The following is a 20,359-nucleotide window of genomic DNA, read 5'->3' as shown; positions in this document are numbered from 1 at the left end:
TTTTTAAGTGTTTTAAACGAAAGCAATGAATAAGTCACAAGCTTTCTAAATCTGTAAGTTTAAAAGCAACTTTATTATAAGCGCAGTCTTACTAAGGTTGTTTTGTCAGTTGATGTTTCACATTAGAGGTTATATTAAAATGTTTAGAGTAAGCTATTATTAATATGTGTATAATGGCTCATTCATGCTGCTACTCCACTAGTTGGCGCTCTGGCGCAAAACTTGGACAACTAGATTTATTTGAGAGTTAATTTAAATTTGATTAGCAATAAAATTAGCCGCATTTTGCTCCAAAATTTCAACAAGCCACTAGAATTTGCCTGGTGCCACCTCATAATGTTCCGGCAAAATATTTATCTTAGTTAGAGCCGACTTGGCGCTTTTGCAGCGAAATCACCTAAAACGTTTCCCAAAAGCGCAAAAAAAGTAAATGTGTTTATTTTCTTTTAACAGTTTGGTCGGTGCTACTGGGGATATACAGCAACAATATGACACAGACGTTCTATATGTATATTTTCTTTTATGGCAAACAATTGCAATATGGATAGTCGGAGTCCACATAGTGTTACTGCATGGTGACGTTAGCTGGAAATATACCTTAGAAATGTCAAAACCTAAGAAAAAAACAAAGAATGAAAACAAATTGTATCTTGATGGCTAAGGTGGTAGCAACGGTCCGGTCTGGTTTAAAGTATAATGGCTTATTTATAAATATACTTGTTCCAAAAGGGTCGATCGTACAGCAGCAACAACATAGTGTACGGTTACAGCTGGTGCGTTTCCTATTGATCCTTGAACGAAAAAAATTGAGGCAAATATCAAGGTTTAAATACATGCCTGAATACTAGGATGTCTGATACTTGACATTTTATTACGATACCCGATATCGTGGACACAAAGTATCGCGATCCGATATGAAATGACGTCATTACTATGCTTAAATAAGCAAACATATGACTACAATTACTTTACATCAGATTTTAGCTATAAAACCTAATATTTTACTTTACAACCTTTTGTTGTCGGACAGGCAACATTTGACATTTTTTAGCGACACGCGACATGAAGCGACACTTGTTTGACGTAACGCGACAGACATCTTAGCTGGATGCACACCGCGAAACGATACGATAACGACAGCGGAATTCCCAGCCGTCTGACGCTCTGAACCGACGCCGACGGTTGCTACCGACGTTTAATGCACATTGCTTTACGATTGTCGGTTACAAACATATGGGTTAATATTTACAAATTCGGATACTAACGGAAATAATAATTAATCTACGGCTGACAGACTAAATTACCTTACACGTCCTCATTAATAAATTAAAGATCAAAATACAAAAATATGCTGTTGTATTTATAGTTGCTTCAAATTTCCCATACATATACATACATGGGTAAATGTAAATTAGATAGAGACACTGTACATAATATGTAATAGAAAAGAGTGCAATCATAACACTTAAAAGAAACCTGTTTTTACATCACACTGAAAACAGTACTCAAAAAAGCCAAGTCATTGGCAGAATAAAACCCAGTGATGTTGATTATAGTGGAATGGAAGGCTAAAATAGTATTACTTAATTGTCTATTTCTTATCTCTATTTATACTAACAGTCAGTTTTGTGTACAGGAAAAATAAATGTAAATGTCATAATTAAACAAATGCAGTCATCTTGAATAAGTGTCCATTGCCAGAAAACAGTATCAAATTTAATGGAATTTACACAGCAGATGCCTGATTTTTCTAGCATCATTGCACTATATCATTATTATGGTAGCCACAGTTAACAAACTATTAACATAGATGGATATGTAATTGTAATGAGCATCACATGAATCAAAATTAAATGGTACAAATCTCTTGTAGCTGCAGAATCAAGAGCCACTGTATGTATGACATTAATCCTAAAGTGTTTGCCACCCAAAGAAACAAAACAATTTGGGAATATACTTTTGACTTTGTTGTCTGAGTCAAATTCAGTCATTTATAAGTTCTAGTTTTTATTAGAGAAATATATTTTGCCAATCCGGCATCATTAGTCTCTAAAAAATCAAACACAAAACAATGCAAACATGTAAACTAGGTGGTAGAAATTAAAAGTCATAAATAATAATAGAACCAAGAGCAACAAACTATGTGACTAGGCATAAAATCTAAGATAAAAGTAATAGGTAGGCCTATAGGAAACTGGCCCATCCTACTGCCCAAGTCTTGGGAAAAACAACAACCCGCTGTGTTTGACACAGCGAAAATAAAAAAGGAAAAAAGGGTGGCAACAAAGAAGATAAGGCAAATGGTAGAGGCCCATGTAACTAAAAATAAAAAAGTAAAAACAGAGAAGACACATAATTATTTGATTCCGGGTAAAACCATTTCAAATGGTAGCAATATACTGCTGACTCTGTTGTCTGAGTTAAAATCAGTCATTTATGATTTTAACTCGACAACAAACTGGAAAGTATATTGCCACCATTTGAAGTCATTGTCGTCATTAATATAAATGACTGATTTTGACTCAGATAACAAAGTCGAAAGTATATTGCTACCATTGGAAGTAATTGTCATCATTAACGTGCTTTAGGGGAAGTAGATATCTTCTTTTCTACATATTCAGTTTGCAACAATTTGGGAAGTTCCAAATAATCTCCTGTAATTGTGTGCTTAAAATTCTTTCCAACCAACAACAGTCCAAAGTGGTTTTGAGTTTCTTTCAAAAAGTGGTCTTGAGTTTTTTGAAAAATCAATTAAAACAGAACACAACATGACTAGAAAAGTTATTTGTCTGAAATAATTGCTAAATAAACACATAAAAACATGCTTATATTGATTCAGTCATTTGAAAAGCAAAATCACACTAGTGTCAAAATTAATCTTTGCCCTGGACTCAATAGCTTACAAAAAATTTAATAAAAATTGTTTTCTGTTTTTGTTTGAAATGAGTTACTTACTGTAGTACATCATAAAACTGGTTTGACATATGTTTTTATAACATATCATCAACCCATACATATCTAAAAAATATTGCCAAAATTACCTAAATATTGCATCAAGTGTCTAAATTTTGCTTTCCATCATTTTTACCCTGTGTTTATCTGTTGAATCATCCATAACACCATTATTACTTAAAATATTGAACACAACTTTTCACATTTAAGTTCAACAATTTACGAAGAACATAACGACATTTAGCATTTACTGTTTAAAAGGCTTCAACTAGTAAAAATAATAAGGTGGCGTTTGCCAAAACTATAAATCTGCATGTTTTTCCAACAAAGAGCTTCCCGACGCGCTAACGACGCCCGACGAAGTAGGATTGAATCCTACTTGATCGGGCCGTCGTAGCAAGCACTTATCGCGTCGGGAGAGCCGCGAAAATTCGCTTCTCTCCGTATGCTCTGACGCGGTGTGCATTGGCATACGTAAGCGCTCGTCGGCGTCGCGTCGGAAGGCGCTTACGACACGATAACGACGGCAGTGTGCATTGGGCTTTAGCGAGAATGTGCCGACCTAGTGTAAATGTGTAAAAAAAAGTGGCAAAATGGTGAAGGGAGGGTGGTTTTGTGTTGCTGGAGTCTGGAGAGAAAAAGGAACTTGCGAGAATATATTCGGTCGATCTTCATGTATTCAGCATAACAATTGTCAGCTGGAGTAATATTCGTAACGTTTTTTTATGATTCTAAGTAAAACCAGGATTTGTAGGGAAACAAATTTGTTGTAGGTTTTTCAGATATTATTTTCGTTTAATGAAAGTAGAAATATTTAAAATATGCGGTTGATAATAATTTAATCGTTTCTACCAACAAAAACCCATTACTACTTTATATATAAATGCTTGAATCGATTAAAACGAGGTTTAGTGTAAAATTGATAAAAGAGATGTATTGCGAAAATGAAGTCGGACATTACAATGAGTCTTTAACCATTTCTTGCATCTGTAGACACGTTCTGCAGTAAAAAAACAAAAACTAAACACTTGCATTCTTTGATGGTGATTTGTCCATACTAATATAAGCATGTAGTTTAGGCTCAAGTGAGAAAATGAGAGTAAAGTTTTGTCAGCCACAAATGCAGTACTTTACACAAATACGCTCTTAAGTGCGTTATGTATAACCACGTCGATTGTTGTTTGGTAATAATTGTATTTGGAAGTTTGCCATTTCATAATGTTAAGTTAGTTTAGAGGGCACTTTACTCTGTTCAAGGTATTACTCAATATGCGCTTTCACATATTTTAACGGGGATGTGTGGTGAGTGGAAATAGTCTGTGCTGTAGTCAAGTCTTACTGAGGGTCGCACGACATAATTTGAGTGCGTCAGCGGGTCGCAACAACAGAACTAAGAAACAAAAATACGTGGCAAGCAAGGTGAGCGCGAAATTTGTTGGTTATATTCGCATTTCTCCGGAATTTCTTGCGATAGCTTGTTGCATAAAATTCATATGTTTTTTTTTATTTGCCAGCGGCGCACCGGTTAAAAAGCAGGAGTTTACTTTGTTGATATGAATATTAACGTTTTAGCAACATTCATAAATACGAAGTCATAAAGTTGAATGGAAGCCTGCATACATGTTAATGTTTTCGGGCACCGAATATGCAACCATAGTTGGAAATATATTGCATTTTGAATTTAAGGCGCCAAAAAATGAGTTTGAACGTCGCAATAAGAGTTGTTTGTTTTATATGTTTTGGTTGACTGTACATTTTGTTTAAAGGCGATTATAATGATTTTTCTACTGGATAATGATTTGTTATCAGCTTTTATATTACATTTGTACGACGTCGCTATTTTGTTGTGTTGTTTTATTTTTGTAAACACTCATCATGGAATGGCAGATACTAGCAATTGAATTAGAAGATCGTGAAAACGTTTATTCCCAGTTGATCAGAATATTTCGAACTTCATTTCTGAGTATTTGCTGTTTTTTAGTCGCTCTCTAATATTCGCTATGGAATCGAAATCGCGTGAAGTTGTTAATTACAAACGGCCAGCACAATACCCTTCATTGCGAAATACCAAATAACACATAATATGAAATATATTTTACCGAACGTGTAGCCTCTACATAGTGCAACAATTAGGGAAATTAGAATGTTTTACTACTTCACTCACTATTTAGCGCTATGGCCATCATATTACATTATCCGTAACATTCCTTTTTAGTAACATGGTAAATTGCCTTTTTTTAAATCATCGACAATAACACGCGGCTCAAGCAAATGACGCAGGGAAGGACATAATATGTAATATAGTTATTAAGAGGCCACAGTTTGATGGAATCTAACCATGTTTCTGCGGAACAAAATTGGCAACAATACTAGGAGCACAATGCAAATTCCCACAAGTGGCCTTCTCCACGGTGTGTGGCAAGTATTTTGGTTTCAGTAAAGACATTTATATATTGTTTGCTAGTGCGATTCGTTTATAAAAAATCACCGCATTATTACACAATTGATTCATTGGAAGTCTTGTTTATATATTAAAAATCATTTTCTGTTGTAGTGTTAGGTTTCAACGATGTGGACATCAACACACTATGTTGGCCCGTTGTCTTATTAATGTCTAAATTGTGTGAATATTTTAATTTTAATTTTTTTACTGTATACCCACCTTATTTAATTAGTTGGATGGGTCGAACATGGGCTGTAAAGTCGGAGCCGGACTCGCCGAAGTCGGCGAATTTGGGCGAAGTCTTTACTCTTTATCATCGTTTCGCTTAGAGCTGACTTGGGCAACATACGGCCAGCAGACGGATCAGGCCCACCAAGCGAGTTAATCCGGCCCGCGGCTTATTTTTACAAAAATGCATATAAGCAAAACAAGGGCGAGTTTCTACATGTTTTTTTAAAATAGGTTCGTCTGGCATATATTTCTTCAACCAACGTTTCGGCTTACTATCCGGCAAGCCTTCGTCAGGGACGTCCTTGTATAGTAAGCCGTAACGTTAGTTGCCAGACGAACCTATTTTAATTATATGGGCCGAAAATTTATTTTCGGGACATATCTTGTTTTTGCCGTTATTATATGGGCCGAAAATTTATTTTCGGGACATATCTTGTTTTTGCCGTTATTATATGGGCCGAAAATTTATTTTCGGGACATATCTTGTTTTTGCCGTTATTCTTTTTTGGTTTCCTATGGTTTCCTATGGTTTCCTATGGTTTCCTATGGTTTCCTATGGTTTGTTTCAGACCGACTTTTGTCCGAAGCTTTATAGAAAAAGTAGACATCGTAGAACCTTCAAATTTTCAGACATGGCGTAGAGTGGTATGTAGGTGCTTTGTAAAAGTTTATGAGGCTGCACTCCCAGGGGCCTTTGCTTGGGGGGTAAAAACCTGAAATATTGCGTTTTAGCACTTTGTAGCTAACGACAGCCATCTAGCAGCAGAAAAACTTTCATACAGAATTCGTTCATATTCGCTTGCTTTGTCCAGCTCGCGTCGCGACGAGGCGGCTGCTGGCATCCCTGCTGCGCCCTATTGTCCCGCGCGTGCAACATTTGTGTTGGAAGTGGCTTGCCTAGTAAAACTATGCACATGCGACTTGCCTTTCATAAAGAGGCCTCCCTAAGTAAAAAAACCTATTGCTCTTACAACACAAAATATTTTACCACCGCAAATTTAAATGCGAATCCTACAGGCAGTGTACACATCTCTGTTAGCACATGTTGTAATTGTTGCACCATTCAAACATATCAACACCAGGTCTAAGCAAATATAATTATACAAGGGCCGCAACAACAAAAAGCTTAAGTTTAACGCATTCTTAACGACGACGTTACAAAGCTACGTCATAACATGGCGTCATAAATAAATAAATCTTGCGTTTATTGGATTTAAATTGGCAAAACTTTCAATATAAAACGTGGCTTATTAGGCACATAAACGTGTTTGCATATTGCTCAAAACTACAGATTTAAACTCTGTTTCAACAGTGATTGCTCAGACCAAGGCATGGTAAAAATTTACACAGTAAAAGTTGGAAAAAGTATAGCAAACCATAGACGTTAAATCATTTAGAGAGAATGAAAATATTGACTTTTTAAACATGCTAGCTGACCAAAATGTAATAACATGGCCGTAAGCATTATCTACGTAAATTTTTATTGATCAAATGTATGTTTCGATCATTTGCCAAAATCTACGCCATATTTGAACCCCCTTCGCTTCAAAGCCATAAGTTATTATATTATTATACACAACTTATAATTGTGTGTAGATATGTTGGATTGGAGTAACATACAGAACAGGTGCAAATAGCAAATATTCTCCAAATACGATGTTTCCAATATTCTCCAAATCGTATTTCATCGTATTGTCGCGGTAATACACAAAGAGGTAAGGCCGTGAGTAAAGTTTCTCCCACCGTACAATTAACGGAGGGAAGCATTTCGAGTAGGGATGTTCAAGGCAGAATATCGGCGACACATTTATAATGCTTGCTTTAAATGCGGCGTCAGCATTTTTTGGGGCGACGCGATAAGCTTCGCCTAATAATTAAGTGTCAATAGGGTGTATTTACCGCCGCAAGTTTAAATGCGAAATCTTAAGGCAGTCTACGCCTCTCTGTTAGCACCTGTTGTGCATCTTGCTCCAACCAGCATACCAACATCAGGCCTAAACTTATCTAGCAAAACTTTCGATTTAATAGTTTGCGTATTAGGCACGTAATAGTGTTTTTCATATTGTTTGAAACGACAGATTTAAAGCCTGTTTTAACAGTGATTGCTCGGACCAAGCTATGGTAAAAAATTACCTAGTGAAAGTTTGCAAAAGTATAGCAAACCATAGGCGTTTAACCATTTTTAGTCTTTAAGAGAATGATAATATTTGATTTTTAAACACGTAAACTGGTCAAAATTTAATAAAATAGCCATATGCATTATCTAAGTAAATTCTATTTATCAAATATATGTTTCGATCATTCCCCAAATTCTACGCCATATTTGAACCCCTTTCGCATCAAAGGCATATTTAAAGTGGGGAAGTTTTCGGCCCATATCTGTTTTTGCTTGCAGAAACAAGTTAAGGAAAATGAAAAACAAAATATATAATATAAAGTACACAATACAAAATATTTAAAAAAAAATTAAAAAAAAAAAATTAAAATAAAGTAAAAATTGAAAATAAACACTAAGCCCTGAAAATATATCCCCTGACAAAATATACAACAACCGCACCCCCGTCTAGTTCTTTTTTGGTTTCCTATGGTTTCCTATGGTTTCCTATGGTTTCCTATTGTTTGTTTCAGACCGACTTTTGTCCGAAGCTTTATAGAAAAAGTAGACATCGTAGAACCTTCAAATTTTCAGACGTGGCGTAGAGTGGTATGTAGGTGCTTTGTAAAAGTTTATGAGGCTGCACTCCCAGGGGCCTTTGCTTGGGGGGTAAAAACCTGAAATATTGCGTTTTAGCACTTTGTAGCTAACGACAGCCATCTAGCAGCAGAAAAACTTTCATACAGAATTCGTTCATATTCGCTTGCTTTGTCCAGCTCGCGTTGCGACGAGGCGGCTGCTGGCATCCCTGCTGCGCCCTATTGTCCCGCGCGTGCAACATTTGTGTTGGAAGTGGCTTGCCTAGTAAAACTATGCACATGCGACTTGCCTTTCATAAAAAGGCCTCTCTAAGTAAAAAAACCTATTGCTCTTACAACACAAAATATTTTACCACCGCAAATTTAAATGCGAATCCTACAGGCAGTGTACACATCTCTGTTAGCACATGTTGTAATTGTTGCACCATTCAAACATATCAACACCAGGTCTAAACAAATATAATTATACAAGGGCCGCAACAACAAAATTCTTAAGTTTAACGCATTCTTAACGACGACGTTACAAAGCTACGTCATAACATGGCGTCATAAATAAATAAATCTTGCGTTTATTGGATTTAAATTGGCAAAACTTTCAATATAAAACGTGGCTTATTAGGCACATGAACGTGTTTGCATATTGCTCAAAACTACAGATTTAAACTCTGTTTCAACAGTGATTGCTCAGACCAAGGCATGGTAAAAATTTACACAGTAAAAGTTGGAAAAAGTATAGCAAACCATAGACGTTAAATCATTTAGAGAGAATGAAAATATTGACTTTTTAAACATGCTAGCTGACCAAAATGTAATAACATGGCCGTAAGCATTATCTACGTAAATTTTTATTGATCAAATGTATGTTTCGATCATTTGCCAAAATCTACGCCATATTTGAACCCCGCGCCTTCGCTTCAAAGCCATAAGTTATTATATTATTATACACAACTTATAATTGTGTGTAGATATGTTGGATTGAAGTAACATACAGAACAGGTGCAAATAGCAAATATTCCCCAAATACGATGTTTCCAATATTCTCCAAATCGTATTTCATCGTATTGTCGCGGTAATACACAAAGAGGTAAGGCCGTGAATAAAGTTTCACCCACCGTACAATTAACGGAGTGAAGCATTTCGAGTAGGGATGTTCAAGGCAGAATATCGGCGACACATTTATAATGCTTGCTTTAAATGCGGCGTCAGCATTTTTTCGGGCGACCAATTACTTCGCGATAAGCTTCGCCTAATAATTAAGTGTCAATAGGGTGTATTTACCGCCGCAAGTTTAAATGCGAAATCTTAAGGCAGTCTACGCCTCTCTGTTAGCACCTGTTGTGCATCTTGCTCCAACCAGCATACCAACATCAGGCCTAAACTTATCTAGCAAAACTTTCGATTTAATAGTTTGCGTATTAGGCACGTAATAGTGTTTTTCATATTGTTTGAAACGACAGATTTAAAGCCTGTTTTAACAGTGATTGCTCGGACCAAGCTATGGTAAAAAATTACCTAGTGAAAGTTTGCAAAAGTATAGCAAACCATAGGCGTTAAACCATTTTTAGTCTTTAAGAGAATGATAATATTTGATTTTCAAACACGTAAGCTGGTCAAAATTTAATAAAATAGCCATATGCATTATTTAAGTAAATTCTATTTATCAAATATATGTTTCGATCATTCCCCAAATTCTACGCCATATTTGAACCCCTTTCGCATCAAAGGCATATTTTAAGTGGGGAAGTTTTCGGCCCATATCTGTTTTTGCTTGCAGAAACAAGTTAAGGAAAATGAAAAACAAAATATATAATATAAAGTACACAATACAAAATATTAAAAATAAAATTTAAAAAAATAAAATTAAAATAAAGTAAAAATTGAAAATAAACACTAAGCCCTGAAAATATATCCCCTGACAAAATATGCAACAACCGCACCCCCGTCTAGTTTAAATATACTATGCCTGGTAGCAACAGCATATTTATTCTATATGTTTGGTTGTACGGTATACCGTAAACATTCCTTTCAGAGATGGATCTAGTCATGACCCCGCAAAACTCTATTTTAGACTGTTTTAAATACTAAAAAGGAAAATGTTTTGGCGTTTCGCGCGAATGTCTTCTGTCTTTCTCGTAAGTTCTACGCAATTTTAGCATCTTTACAAACAGAAAGCGTCCTTCGCATAATGGTGCTCTATCCAACGAAAGTTTAACAAACGTATCCTAACATTTATATAGTTTTTGCACTTCGGTCGTATGTATCCCGTTTATCGTCTTTGCAATATGCTCATTGAACCATAAGTAACACGTCGGGAACTTAAAGCCTCAAAAGCCGAAAAAAACATTGTTTTTGTGCGGAATTACGTATTGTCCCCTCGATTTTTGGGTCAACGCGCCCCACAAATAACGCCAATATATCAAGTAAAGTTCATTTTTTATCTGTGCTCAATCCCCTTCTATGTCTAAATTAAAGTTTACATTTTAAAACAAATAGCCTATGGTCGCATTTATCTTTCTTTCAAATTAGACTTAAAATGCACGTTGGCGCACCACTCCCAACGTAAAGTTTGTGAGATTATTTGTTTCAAAGCGTCGAAGTATGACGTCATTTTGGTTTATTCGAGATCCTATTTTTGACGCGGCCCACCACAACATTTTAATTTTCTCATGCGCCCGCGGTAAAAACAATTGCCCAACCCTGGTTTAGAGTTTAGTTACGTAAAAATAAGTAGACTTTTTACTTAAAGCTACAGTCTTTCTAGCGGCTGAAATCAGCATCCATTATCCTGTTCGGTTTTATCGGCGATCTTTGCGTTTCGTTATCGCATAAAACACGCGCTAAATGAAATGTAACTTTGCGCAAGGTTATGTGATAGATCAGAATAATTAAAATATATAAAAAACTTTATTTATGTTGGCCACATCAGTATATCAAGAAACATTATAGTTTTTACTGGCTCCACTTGTCACACAAAGCCTTTGATATCACACTCTTGTTAGTAAGACCGTTATGGTATGACGTCATCTGTTCGAAATTTATCCTGTAAACGCTTCGTAAAAGTTTGAGCTACAGAAACTTAAAACAGGAACTTGCCAGGTCGGCAGAAACCCACCGTTGCGTAACGGCTCTGCCCTTGACTTTTACGAACGAACGCTACCAACAGGAATTTCTCGCGTTCATATCTACTTCTGTATGGGCGTTAAAATTGTTATTACGTCTTGCTACAACCTCAAACCATTATGCCCCGAAGTTAAGAACAAATTACCAATGAAACAATTGAAAACGTAGTTTTGTAAAAGTGAGTTTGCCATGAATTAAAAAATATAATATAAATTAAAAGCTCTTTCACACCTGAAAAACCCTTTAGGAGCGATTTTCGTTAATCCAATTAATGGCAACGAATATTGAAGTCAATGTTTTAAATCACATGAAAATGAGAAGATTTAATTCCGTAGCAAAATAACGGACTATGAGTTGCTCAAGTAAAAGCCAGTCAACAGGAAAGTCGATTTATTTCGCTTCCAAATTCCAGCTTTTCGATTCAGCGTAAACTCTGCGCAATTCAGAGTTTTTGCTCAAGCTTATCCTTGGCCTTTGTGACTTAAACTTCAGCGTCGTGCATGAATGCATATATGCTTTTGTATGGGGGAACAATAAAGAGGGGTTAGTGGATTTTTGCGGAGTAAAGTGTATACCTCAATTAACTAATTTATGTTCTATTTAAAGTAGAAGGGTGCAATAGTTTTCAATGGCGAGCCAAATTCGATTAAAGCGACCAACAAGAATTTCTCAGGGAAGCGAAAATGTAAACGAAATTAAAAAACAAAAAAACAAGACGCAATTTAAAATATAATTCAGTAAAACTCTAAGTTTGTCGAGATTTTTAAAAGCATAATACAGTTTGTTAAACACAACAAAAATGTATTGAGCAAGGATTGTCGTTATTGCAATTATTAATTGCGTTGTTTATATTATGTCCAGCGTATTTAGAGATTCAACGAATCAGTTGTGAATCGACTAAGTAATGTAAAAATGACCGACATTATTATAAGAGGCGAGCAAAACTAGAACTTTAAATACCGACGCGGCCACATTGGTTTTATGAGCAACATATTTAGTGAGGTACAAATAAAAATCGAAGGAAGCCAGTATTACAAGCCAAAGGCAAATTCTATCAGCCTTTCTACATATTCCATAGCTGCCATAATTTTAAAGTAACCAAACATACTTTATTTCATGACAAAAGGCTAAAAGCAGGCTGCGGCGCAATAATGGGGCAGTCGCAATAAACTAAACCAAATTCAAGTGTGACAGATGATATTATAGTTAGTAGAATCCTTGTTGTCGCCTAATAAGAGTCAAAATTGCCACTCATTCAGAAACAGCAACATACGATTTAATGATTTGTTTAAATAGGTTGTGGGGTCACAAAAATAAAGGTACAGCGGGCTGAACTCTGGTTCATGTGTTGTACGCCTCTGGTTTGAAGATTCGTTCGTCAAATTTATTTCCACGATACTTGTTTGGAAAGTTAAATTCAAGACCCCACCCCTTAATTCCAACCAACAGCCCCTCCCTAATATTCCACGATATCCCAGCGTAGTTTATTGAAAACTTTATGCTTTTCTTGGTCGAGTGACTTGATGAAGCCTATCTTCATCGGAATAAGGCCTAAAAGGACCAAATAACGCCTGAAACTGTAAGAAGAGGGTATAAGACGATCGGGGCCATGGGTCTGGCTCATCCCATATATCTTCGGAGCTAAATTAACGAAATCTTACGTACGGTTGAACATGACTTGATCGGCCGTTTTGGTGTCAACATTTGAAAACCCTATTTAAAAGTCGACGTTAGGGCGCCGCTGTTTTGGCACCGGATTGTTTGCCCCTGTTTTGGGGTTGTGTTGGGTAATGTGTGGGATTATAAATTGAATTGTTGTTGAAATTATTGGAGAAGTTAGTGGTGGAATAGAGGTTTGGTTAAGGGTTGGATAAAAGGTAGCATAGGCTGATTCTGACCGTTTAGGCATTATTTTTGCGGATTTAGGACTTATTTCGCTTACGTTAATATAACTATTAACTATTATTCGTATTTTGGTCTTGTTCTAAACTGTGTTTCATTCCGACGTTGATGTTGTTCTTATTTCGGTCTTAAGGCTGGCGTCCTCTCTAAATAATGGTTTGAGGTCGCTTTAATTCCATTTTTAGAAAAGGAGCTGGCCTGTAAAGGCTTCGGGGAACTTTGAGCTACAGAAACTCAAAACAGGAACTTGCCACGTCGGTAGAAACCCACTGATGCGTAACGGCTCTGCCCTTGACCCTTCTCACGAACGAACGCGACCAACAGGAATTTCTCGAGTAAAGCAAATTTTAAAAAGAAGTAGCATTTTTTTCTCAGATGAAAAATGAATTGGCAGCGATTTTGGAGAATAGAATTTTATATTGTGATGTTTGAATTGTGACCAACATGTAATGATTCCAGGAATCAGCTGGAATTGATTAAGCCATGTAAAATATTGGTCGAAAATCAATCAACTAATATTAAAATTAATATTTAAATCACGTGAAACCCTTAAGCTTTCATTTTTAAACCAATACAATAAAAGGTCAACAAGAAAGTCGATTTATTCTTTTCCAAATTCCAGATGTTGGAATCAGCGTAAACGCAGTTCAGTGAGTTCGTTGCCATAACATTTAGGTAACAAACAACTTATTTTTATGTCCCAACAAACTTAACCAATTGTCAGTGTAACAGATGATATTATGGTAATTACGTCGGTGTAACGTAATGGGAATGAAATGCACCTATCACCCAGTTAGAAACATCAACATACGATGTAATGGTCTGTTTAAATAGGTTTTGGGTTCACAAAAATAGAGGTGCCGCGGGCCGAACTCTGGGTCTTATGTTGTACGCCTCTGGTTAGAAAATTATCGTTTGTCAAACTTATTTCCACAATACTTGTTTGGAAATATTAAATTCAAGACTCCACCCCTTAATTTCCAAGCCTTTGATATCACACTTTTGTTAATAAGACCGTTATGGTATGACGTCATCTGTTCGAAATTTATCCTGTAAACGCTTCGTAAAAGTTTGAGCTACAGAAACTCAAAACAGGAACTTGCCACGTCGGCAGAAACCCACCGTTGCGTAACGGCTCTGCCCTTGACTTTTACGAACGAACGCGACCAACAGGAATTTCTCGCGTGAAGCGAACGAGATTATTCGAAACGTTTAAAATGATACCTACTTCTGTATGGGCGTTAAAATTGTTATTACGTCTTACTATAACCTCCAACCATTATGCCCCGAAGTTTAGAACAAATTACCAATGAAACAATTTTAAACGTAGTTTTGTAAAAGTTAGATTGTCATGATTTAAAACAATATAATATAAATTAAAAGCTCTTTTACACATGAAAACCCTTTAGGAGCGATTTTTGTTAATCCAATGAATGGCAACGAATATTGAAGTCAATGTTTTAAATCACATGAAAATTAGAAGATTTAATTTCGTAGCAAAACAACGGACTATGAGTTGCTCAAGTAAAAGCCAGTCAACAGGAAAGTCGATTTATTTCGCTTCCAAATTCCAGCTTTTCGATTCAGCGTAAACTCTGCGCAATTCAGAGTTTTTGCTCAAGCTTATCCTTGGCCTTTGTGACTTAAACTTCAGCGTCGTGCATGAATGCAAATATGCTTTTGTATGGGGGAACAATAAAGAGGGGTTAGTGGATATTTTGCGGAGAAAAGGGTCTACCTCAATTAACTAATTTATGTTCTATTTAAAGTAGAAGGGTGCAATACTTTTCAATAGCGAGCTAAATTCAATTAAAGCGACCAACAAGAACTTCTCGGGGAAGCGAAAATGTAAATGAAATTAAAAAACAAAAAAACAAGGCGCAATTTAAAATATAATTAAGTAAAACTCTAAGTTTGTCGAGATTTTTAAAAAGGTAATACAGTTTATTAAACACAACAGAAATGTATTTAGCAACGATTCCTGTTATTACCATTCCAAATTGTATTATTTGAATTGTAAAAACATATTTAAGGATCCAGGAATCGGTTTGGAATCGACTAAGCAATGTAAAAATGGCAAACATTTAGTGGCGAGCCAAAATAAAATTTGAGATATTTGACGAGGTTTTGGGTTTTCCACGGTTTTGTAAGCAACAAATTTAGTGGAGTCTAATTCCACGTCCAACGAAGCCATTATTTCAAGCTAAAACGCAAATTCTATCAGCATTAAGCTTTTACACACTTGCCATAATTTTAGAGCGACAAAACATAACTTATTTCACGACAAAGAGCTAAATGCAGGCTACGGCGCAATAGTGGGGGACAGTCGCCATCCAATAAGCTAAATTCAAGTGTGACAGATGATATTATAGTAGAATCGTTGTTGTGGCGTAATCAAAGTCAAAATAACACTCATCCTGTTAGAAAAAACAACATACGATGTAATGGTCTGTTTAAATAGGTTGTGGGGCAACAAAAATAAAAGTGCCGCGGGCCCAACTGTGGGTCTTATGTTGTACGCCTCTGGTTTAAAAATTATCGTTCGTCAAATTTATTTCCACGCTACTTGTTTGGAAAAGCTAAATTCAGACTCCACTCCTTAATTCCAACCAACATCCCCTCCCTAATGTTCCACGATATCTCAGCGTAGTTTTTTGAAAACTTTATGCTTTTCTTGGTCGAGTGACTTTGTGAAGCCTATCTTCATCGGAATAAGGCCTAAAAGGCCCAAATAACGCCTGAAACTTTAAGGAGAAGGTATACGACCATGGGGGCCATGGGTCTGGCTCGTCCCATATATCTTCGGAGCTAAATTAACGAGATCTTACGTACGGTTGAACATGACTTGATCAGCAGTTTTGGTGTTGACGTTTGAGAGCCCTATTTCAAAGACGACGTTAGGGCGCCGCTGTTTTGGCACCGGATTGTTTGCGCCTGTTTGGACTTTGTGTTGGGGGGTAATGGGTGGGATTAGAAATTGAATTGTAGTTGAAATTATTGGAGAAGTTAATGGTGGAATAGACGTTTGATTGGGGTTGGAGAAAAGGTAGAATAGGATGATTCTGACCGTTTAGGTATTATTTCGGCGGATTTAAGACTCATTTCGCTTTCGACGTTGTTATAACTATTAGGTATTATTCATATTTTTGTCCTATTCCAAACTGTGTTTCATTCCGACGTTGAAGTTGCTATTATTTTGGTCTTAAGGCTGGCGTCATCTCTAAATAATGGTTTGAGGTCGCTTGAAATCCATTTTTAAAAAAGGAGCTGGCCTGTAAAGGCTTCGGGGAACTTAGAGCTACAGAAACTCAAAACAGGAACTTGCCACGTCGGTAGAAACCCACTGATGCGTAACGGCTCTGCCCTTGACCCTTCTCACGAACGAACGCGACCAACAGGAATTTCTCGAGTAAAGCAAATTTTAAAAAGAAGTAGCATTTTTTTCTCAGATGAAAAATGAATTGGCAGCGATTTTGGAGAATAGAATTTTATAATGTGATGTTTGAATTGTGGCCAACATGTGTAATGATTCCAGGAATCGGCTAGAATCGACTAAGCCATGTAAAATATTGGTCGAAAATCAATCAACTAATATTAAAATTAATATTTAAATCACGTGAAACCCTTAAGCTTTTATTTTTAAACCAATACAATAAAAGCCGGTCAACAGGAAAGTCGATTTATTCTTTTCCAAATTGCAGATGTTTGAATCAGCGTAAACGCAGTTCAGTGAGTTCGCTGAAGCCTATTCGTGGCCTTAAAGGCCTTGTCGTGCATGACCGCACACATGCTTCTCAACAGTGGAACGATAAAAAGTGTATTTTTGGGCGTAGAAAAGGAAACTGACGCGGCCACTTCGGTTTTACAAACACATATTTAGAGAAGTATAAACCAACATAAAAAAAAACAGTATTATAAGCCAAAAAAAATCTATAAGCCGTTTTAACATTTTATACAGCTGCCATAATATTTAGGTAACAAACAACTGTTTTTATGTCTTCCAAGCAACAACCAATCGTATTACGACCAACGACATAAAAAGCCAAAAATGCAGTAATATCCACGACAGAATAAGATCTAAATCGTCTGAATGCGTCCTAAATTCATTGGAATAAGGCCTAAATGGCCAAAACACGCCTGAAACTGTAGGGAGAGGGTATGGGACGATCGGGGACCATCAGTCTGGCATTGGCAGTTTTGGTGTCGACGTTTGGGAGCCCTAGTTTAAAAGTCGACGTTAGGGCGCCGCTGTTTTGGCACCGGATTGTTTGCACCTGTTTGGGGATTGTGTTGGGTAATGGGTGGGATTATAAATTGAATTATAGTTGAAATTATTGGAGAAGTTAGTGGTGGAACAGAGGTTTGGTTTGGAGTTGGATAAAAGGTAGCATAGACTGATTCTGACCGTTTAGGTATTATTTTTGCGGATTTAGAACTTATTCCGCTTACGTTAATATAACTATATTATTCGGATTTTGGTCTTGTTCTAAACTGTGTTTTATTCCCCCTTGATGTTGTTCTTATTTTGGTCTTAAGGCTGGCGTCCTCCCTAAACAATGGTTATGAGTCGCTTGAAATCCACTTTTAAAAAAAGGAGCTGGCCTGCTGGCCTGTAAAGGCTTCGGAAAAGTTTGAGCTAAAGAAACTCAAAACAGGAACTTGCCACGTCGGCAGAAACCACTGATGCGTGACGCCTCTGCCCTTGACTCTTTGCACGAACGAACGCGACCAAAATGAATTTCTCGGGTGAAGCGAACGTGTCGAACAATTTAAAAAAAATATATGCGTGATAAAATATACGTGTTAAAATGTCGCTTTTTGCTGGTGTAGTTAAACAAAAACATATTATTATGGAAGAACTGCTAATTCTGACTATAGTTTTAAGGAGGCACGTGACACCAAAATCACCGTTGGGATCCAAGAATACCGCGATTGAAAACTTCAACAAATTATTTAGTGTTGGCACGCAATGGTATTTCAAAGGAGGTAAAACTGGGCAATATATGTGCATTATGTTTGCAAATTTTTTTGCCGTTTGTTTACCGGAATACAAAAAGTGTCACTGGTTTTGTTCAAGACTGTGGACTCGTGTCTCGAGTAAGACTGCCCTAGTCCCGAGTCCGACGTGCGCACTGCTTAATTCGAAACTCTCATAAGGCCACAAACTGTCAATTGCAAAGATGGAATAGCATATGGTGGGACATTCCTAGCCACATATTGTGAGTGGATGAGTTGTATTACGACCCTATGAGTGCTTGCTGGAAATTTACCCTATTTTATTTACCTAAATGGGTGAAATACAGGCTTTAAGTGGATTTGGAGTCGAACTCGGTGGAATGGGCAAATTTGCCGAGTCGAACTCGACTTTATTTTTTCGGATTAGGTTGGATTTGGGTTGTTTTTAACCGACTCCGCAGCCCTGGCGCTTGTGTGCATTTTTATTACACGCCGATGAGTGCAAATTAATAATTTATCTATAATCGTTCCAAAAAAAAATCGTTTTGTTTTTTGCAAAAGCCAAGATCGTAAAAAAACCCTCTTGATATCATAGCGAAGTTAAATACTACTACTTTCTTACGAGAGTATCCAAGATAAAGAGGCACTCATATTGTACGTTTGCGTTTCTAATGGCAAACCTGCCAAAATAAAAACAGCGACCGTTGAATTGGTTCGGGTTCTAAAGACGCCGAGACAGCGCGTCGTATATTTGTTCCCCAGATATGTGAACAATCGCGTTTCAGCTGTTCTTTGTCCGAACCTTCCGACGGTTGGTGGGACGCGTTGCTACAAACCAAGCGTTACCAAGCGTTGAACGAAAAATTCGCAGCGCCAACTTGCTTGTATCTCACCTTCTCAGTTAAATTATTTTTAAACAGTAGCGTTTCTAACGGCAAAACCGCCAAAATAAAAACAGCGACCGTTGAATTGGTTCGGGTTCTAAAGACGCCGAGACAGCGCGTCGTATATTTGTTCCCCAGTCATTGTGAACAATCACGTTTCAGCTGTTCTTTGTCCGAACCTTCCGACGGTTGGTGGGACGCGTTGCTACAAACCAAGCGTTACCAAGCGTTGAACGAAAAATTCGCAGCGCCAACTTGCTTGTATCTCACCTTTTCAGTTAAATTATTTTTAAACAGTAGCGTTTCTAACGGCAAAACCGCCAAAATAAAAACAGCCACCGTTGAATTGTTTCGGGTTCTAAAGACGCCGAGACAGCGCGTCGTATATTTGTTCCTAGTCTTTGTGAATAATCACGTTTCAGCTCTTCTTTGTCCAAACCTTCCGACGGTTGGTGGGACGAGTTATTACAAACCAAGCGTTGCCAAGCGTTGAACGAAAAATTCGCAGCGCCAACTTGCTCGTATCTCACCCTCTCAGTTGAATTGGCTTGTAAGTGATTTAATTAGGTTCATTGACGACTTACAAGCCATAAAACAAGCCATCGAAGCTTGGATGTTAATTTCCATTCTTGCGCAACATTTTACAGGAATCAATTCGGGAGCATTTGTACATCAACATCGCAATACGGCGACAAATATTTGTGGTTTGCACTATATCAGGCCTTTTACTTATCGGTGTTGCATTTCCCCATTTAATCATTCACAATACAAGAATCTTAAAACGACCAAAATAACAAATGTTGTACAACAACTATACCCTTAAACTGTTTCAAAGAAATCCAGGTGTATAGTGAATGTCGCCTGATACCTGTGTTCTTGGCTCTGTATGATAATGTCGACATTGTCTTGTGCTTTATACTTTGCTTTCTCAAACTCAGTTATAGTTATATTTTCACAGAAGTTAAAATTCCAATAACTGATTTTGTTGCATTTTTTTAGATAACTTTGTATTTGTTAAAACTTCTGAATCATTTAACCAATCGAACAGATAGTTGAAGAATGTCCGGCCCTGGCCACCCCAACCAAGTAAGTTTTTTTTTAAAAAATTAATTTATCTATAGAGTGTTCTAGGCAACAGGGGACGTGGCGTTATTTTGCACAATATGCGCAAAAATGT

General features: G+C 36.9%; 1 protein-coding gene across 3 annotated transcripts in view; it reads left to right on the top strand.

The window, feature by feature from the left end:
• Nucleotides 1-20,359, top strand: part of LOC146137295 (NACHT, LRR and PYD domains-containing protein 12-like) — a 60,809-nt gene that overhangs the window by 17,823 nt on the left and 22,627 nt on the right. For 2 of the 3 annotated variants that reach the window (XM_083393662.1, XM_083393660.1), the window contains exon 3: nt 20,182-20,268. In XM_083393662.1, coding sequence (XP_083249788.1) covers nt 20,242-20,268 — 27 coding nt within the window. In that variant the 5' untranslated portion in view covers nt 20,182-20,241. Of the gene's footprint in view, nt 1-6,893; nt 7,342-20,181; nt 20,269-20,359 lie in introns of those variants that run through there. The other variant, XM_083393661.1, reaches the window with a different exon arrangement.

Source organism: Ascidiella aspersa, chromosome 7 (genome assembly GCF_963924565.1).
Source record: "Ascidiella aspersa chromosome 7, kaAscAspe10.2, whole genome shotgun sequence".
Classification (NCBI taxonomy): Eukaryota; Metazoa; Chordata; class Ascidiacea; order Phlebobranchia; family Ascidiidae; genus Ascidiella; species Ascidiella aspersa.
Note: the sequence above shows the minus strand (reverse complement) of the source record. Positions and strands in the feature narration are given on the sequence as shown.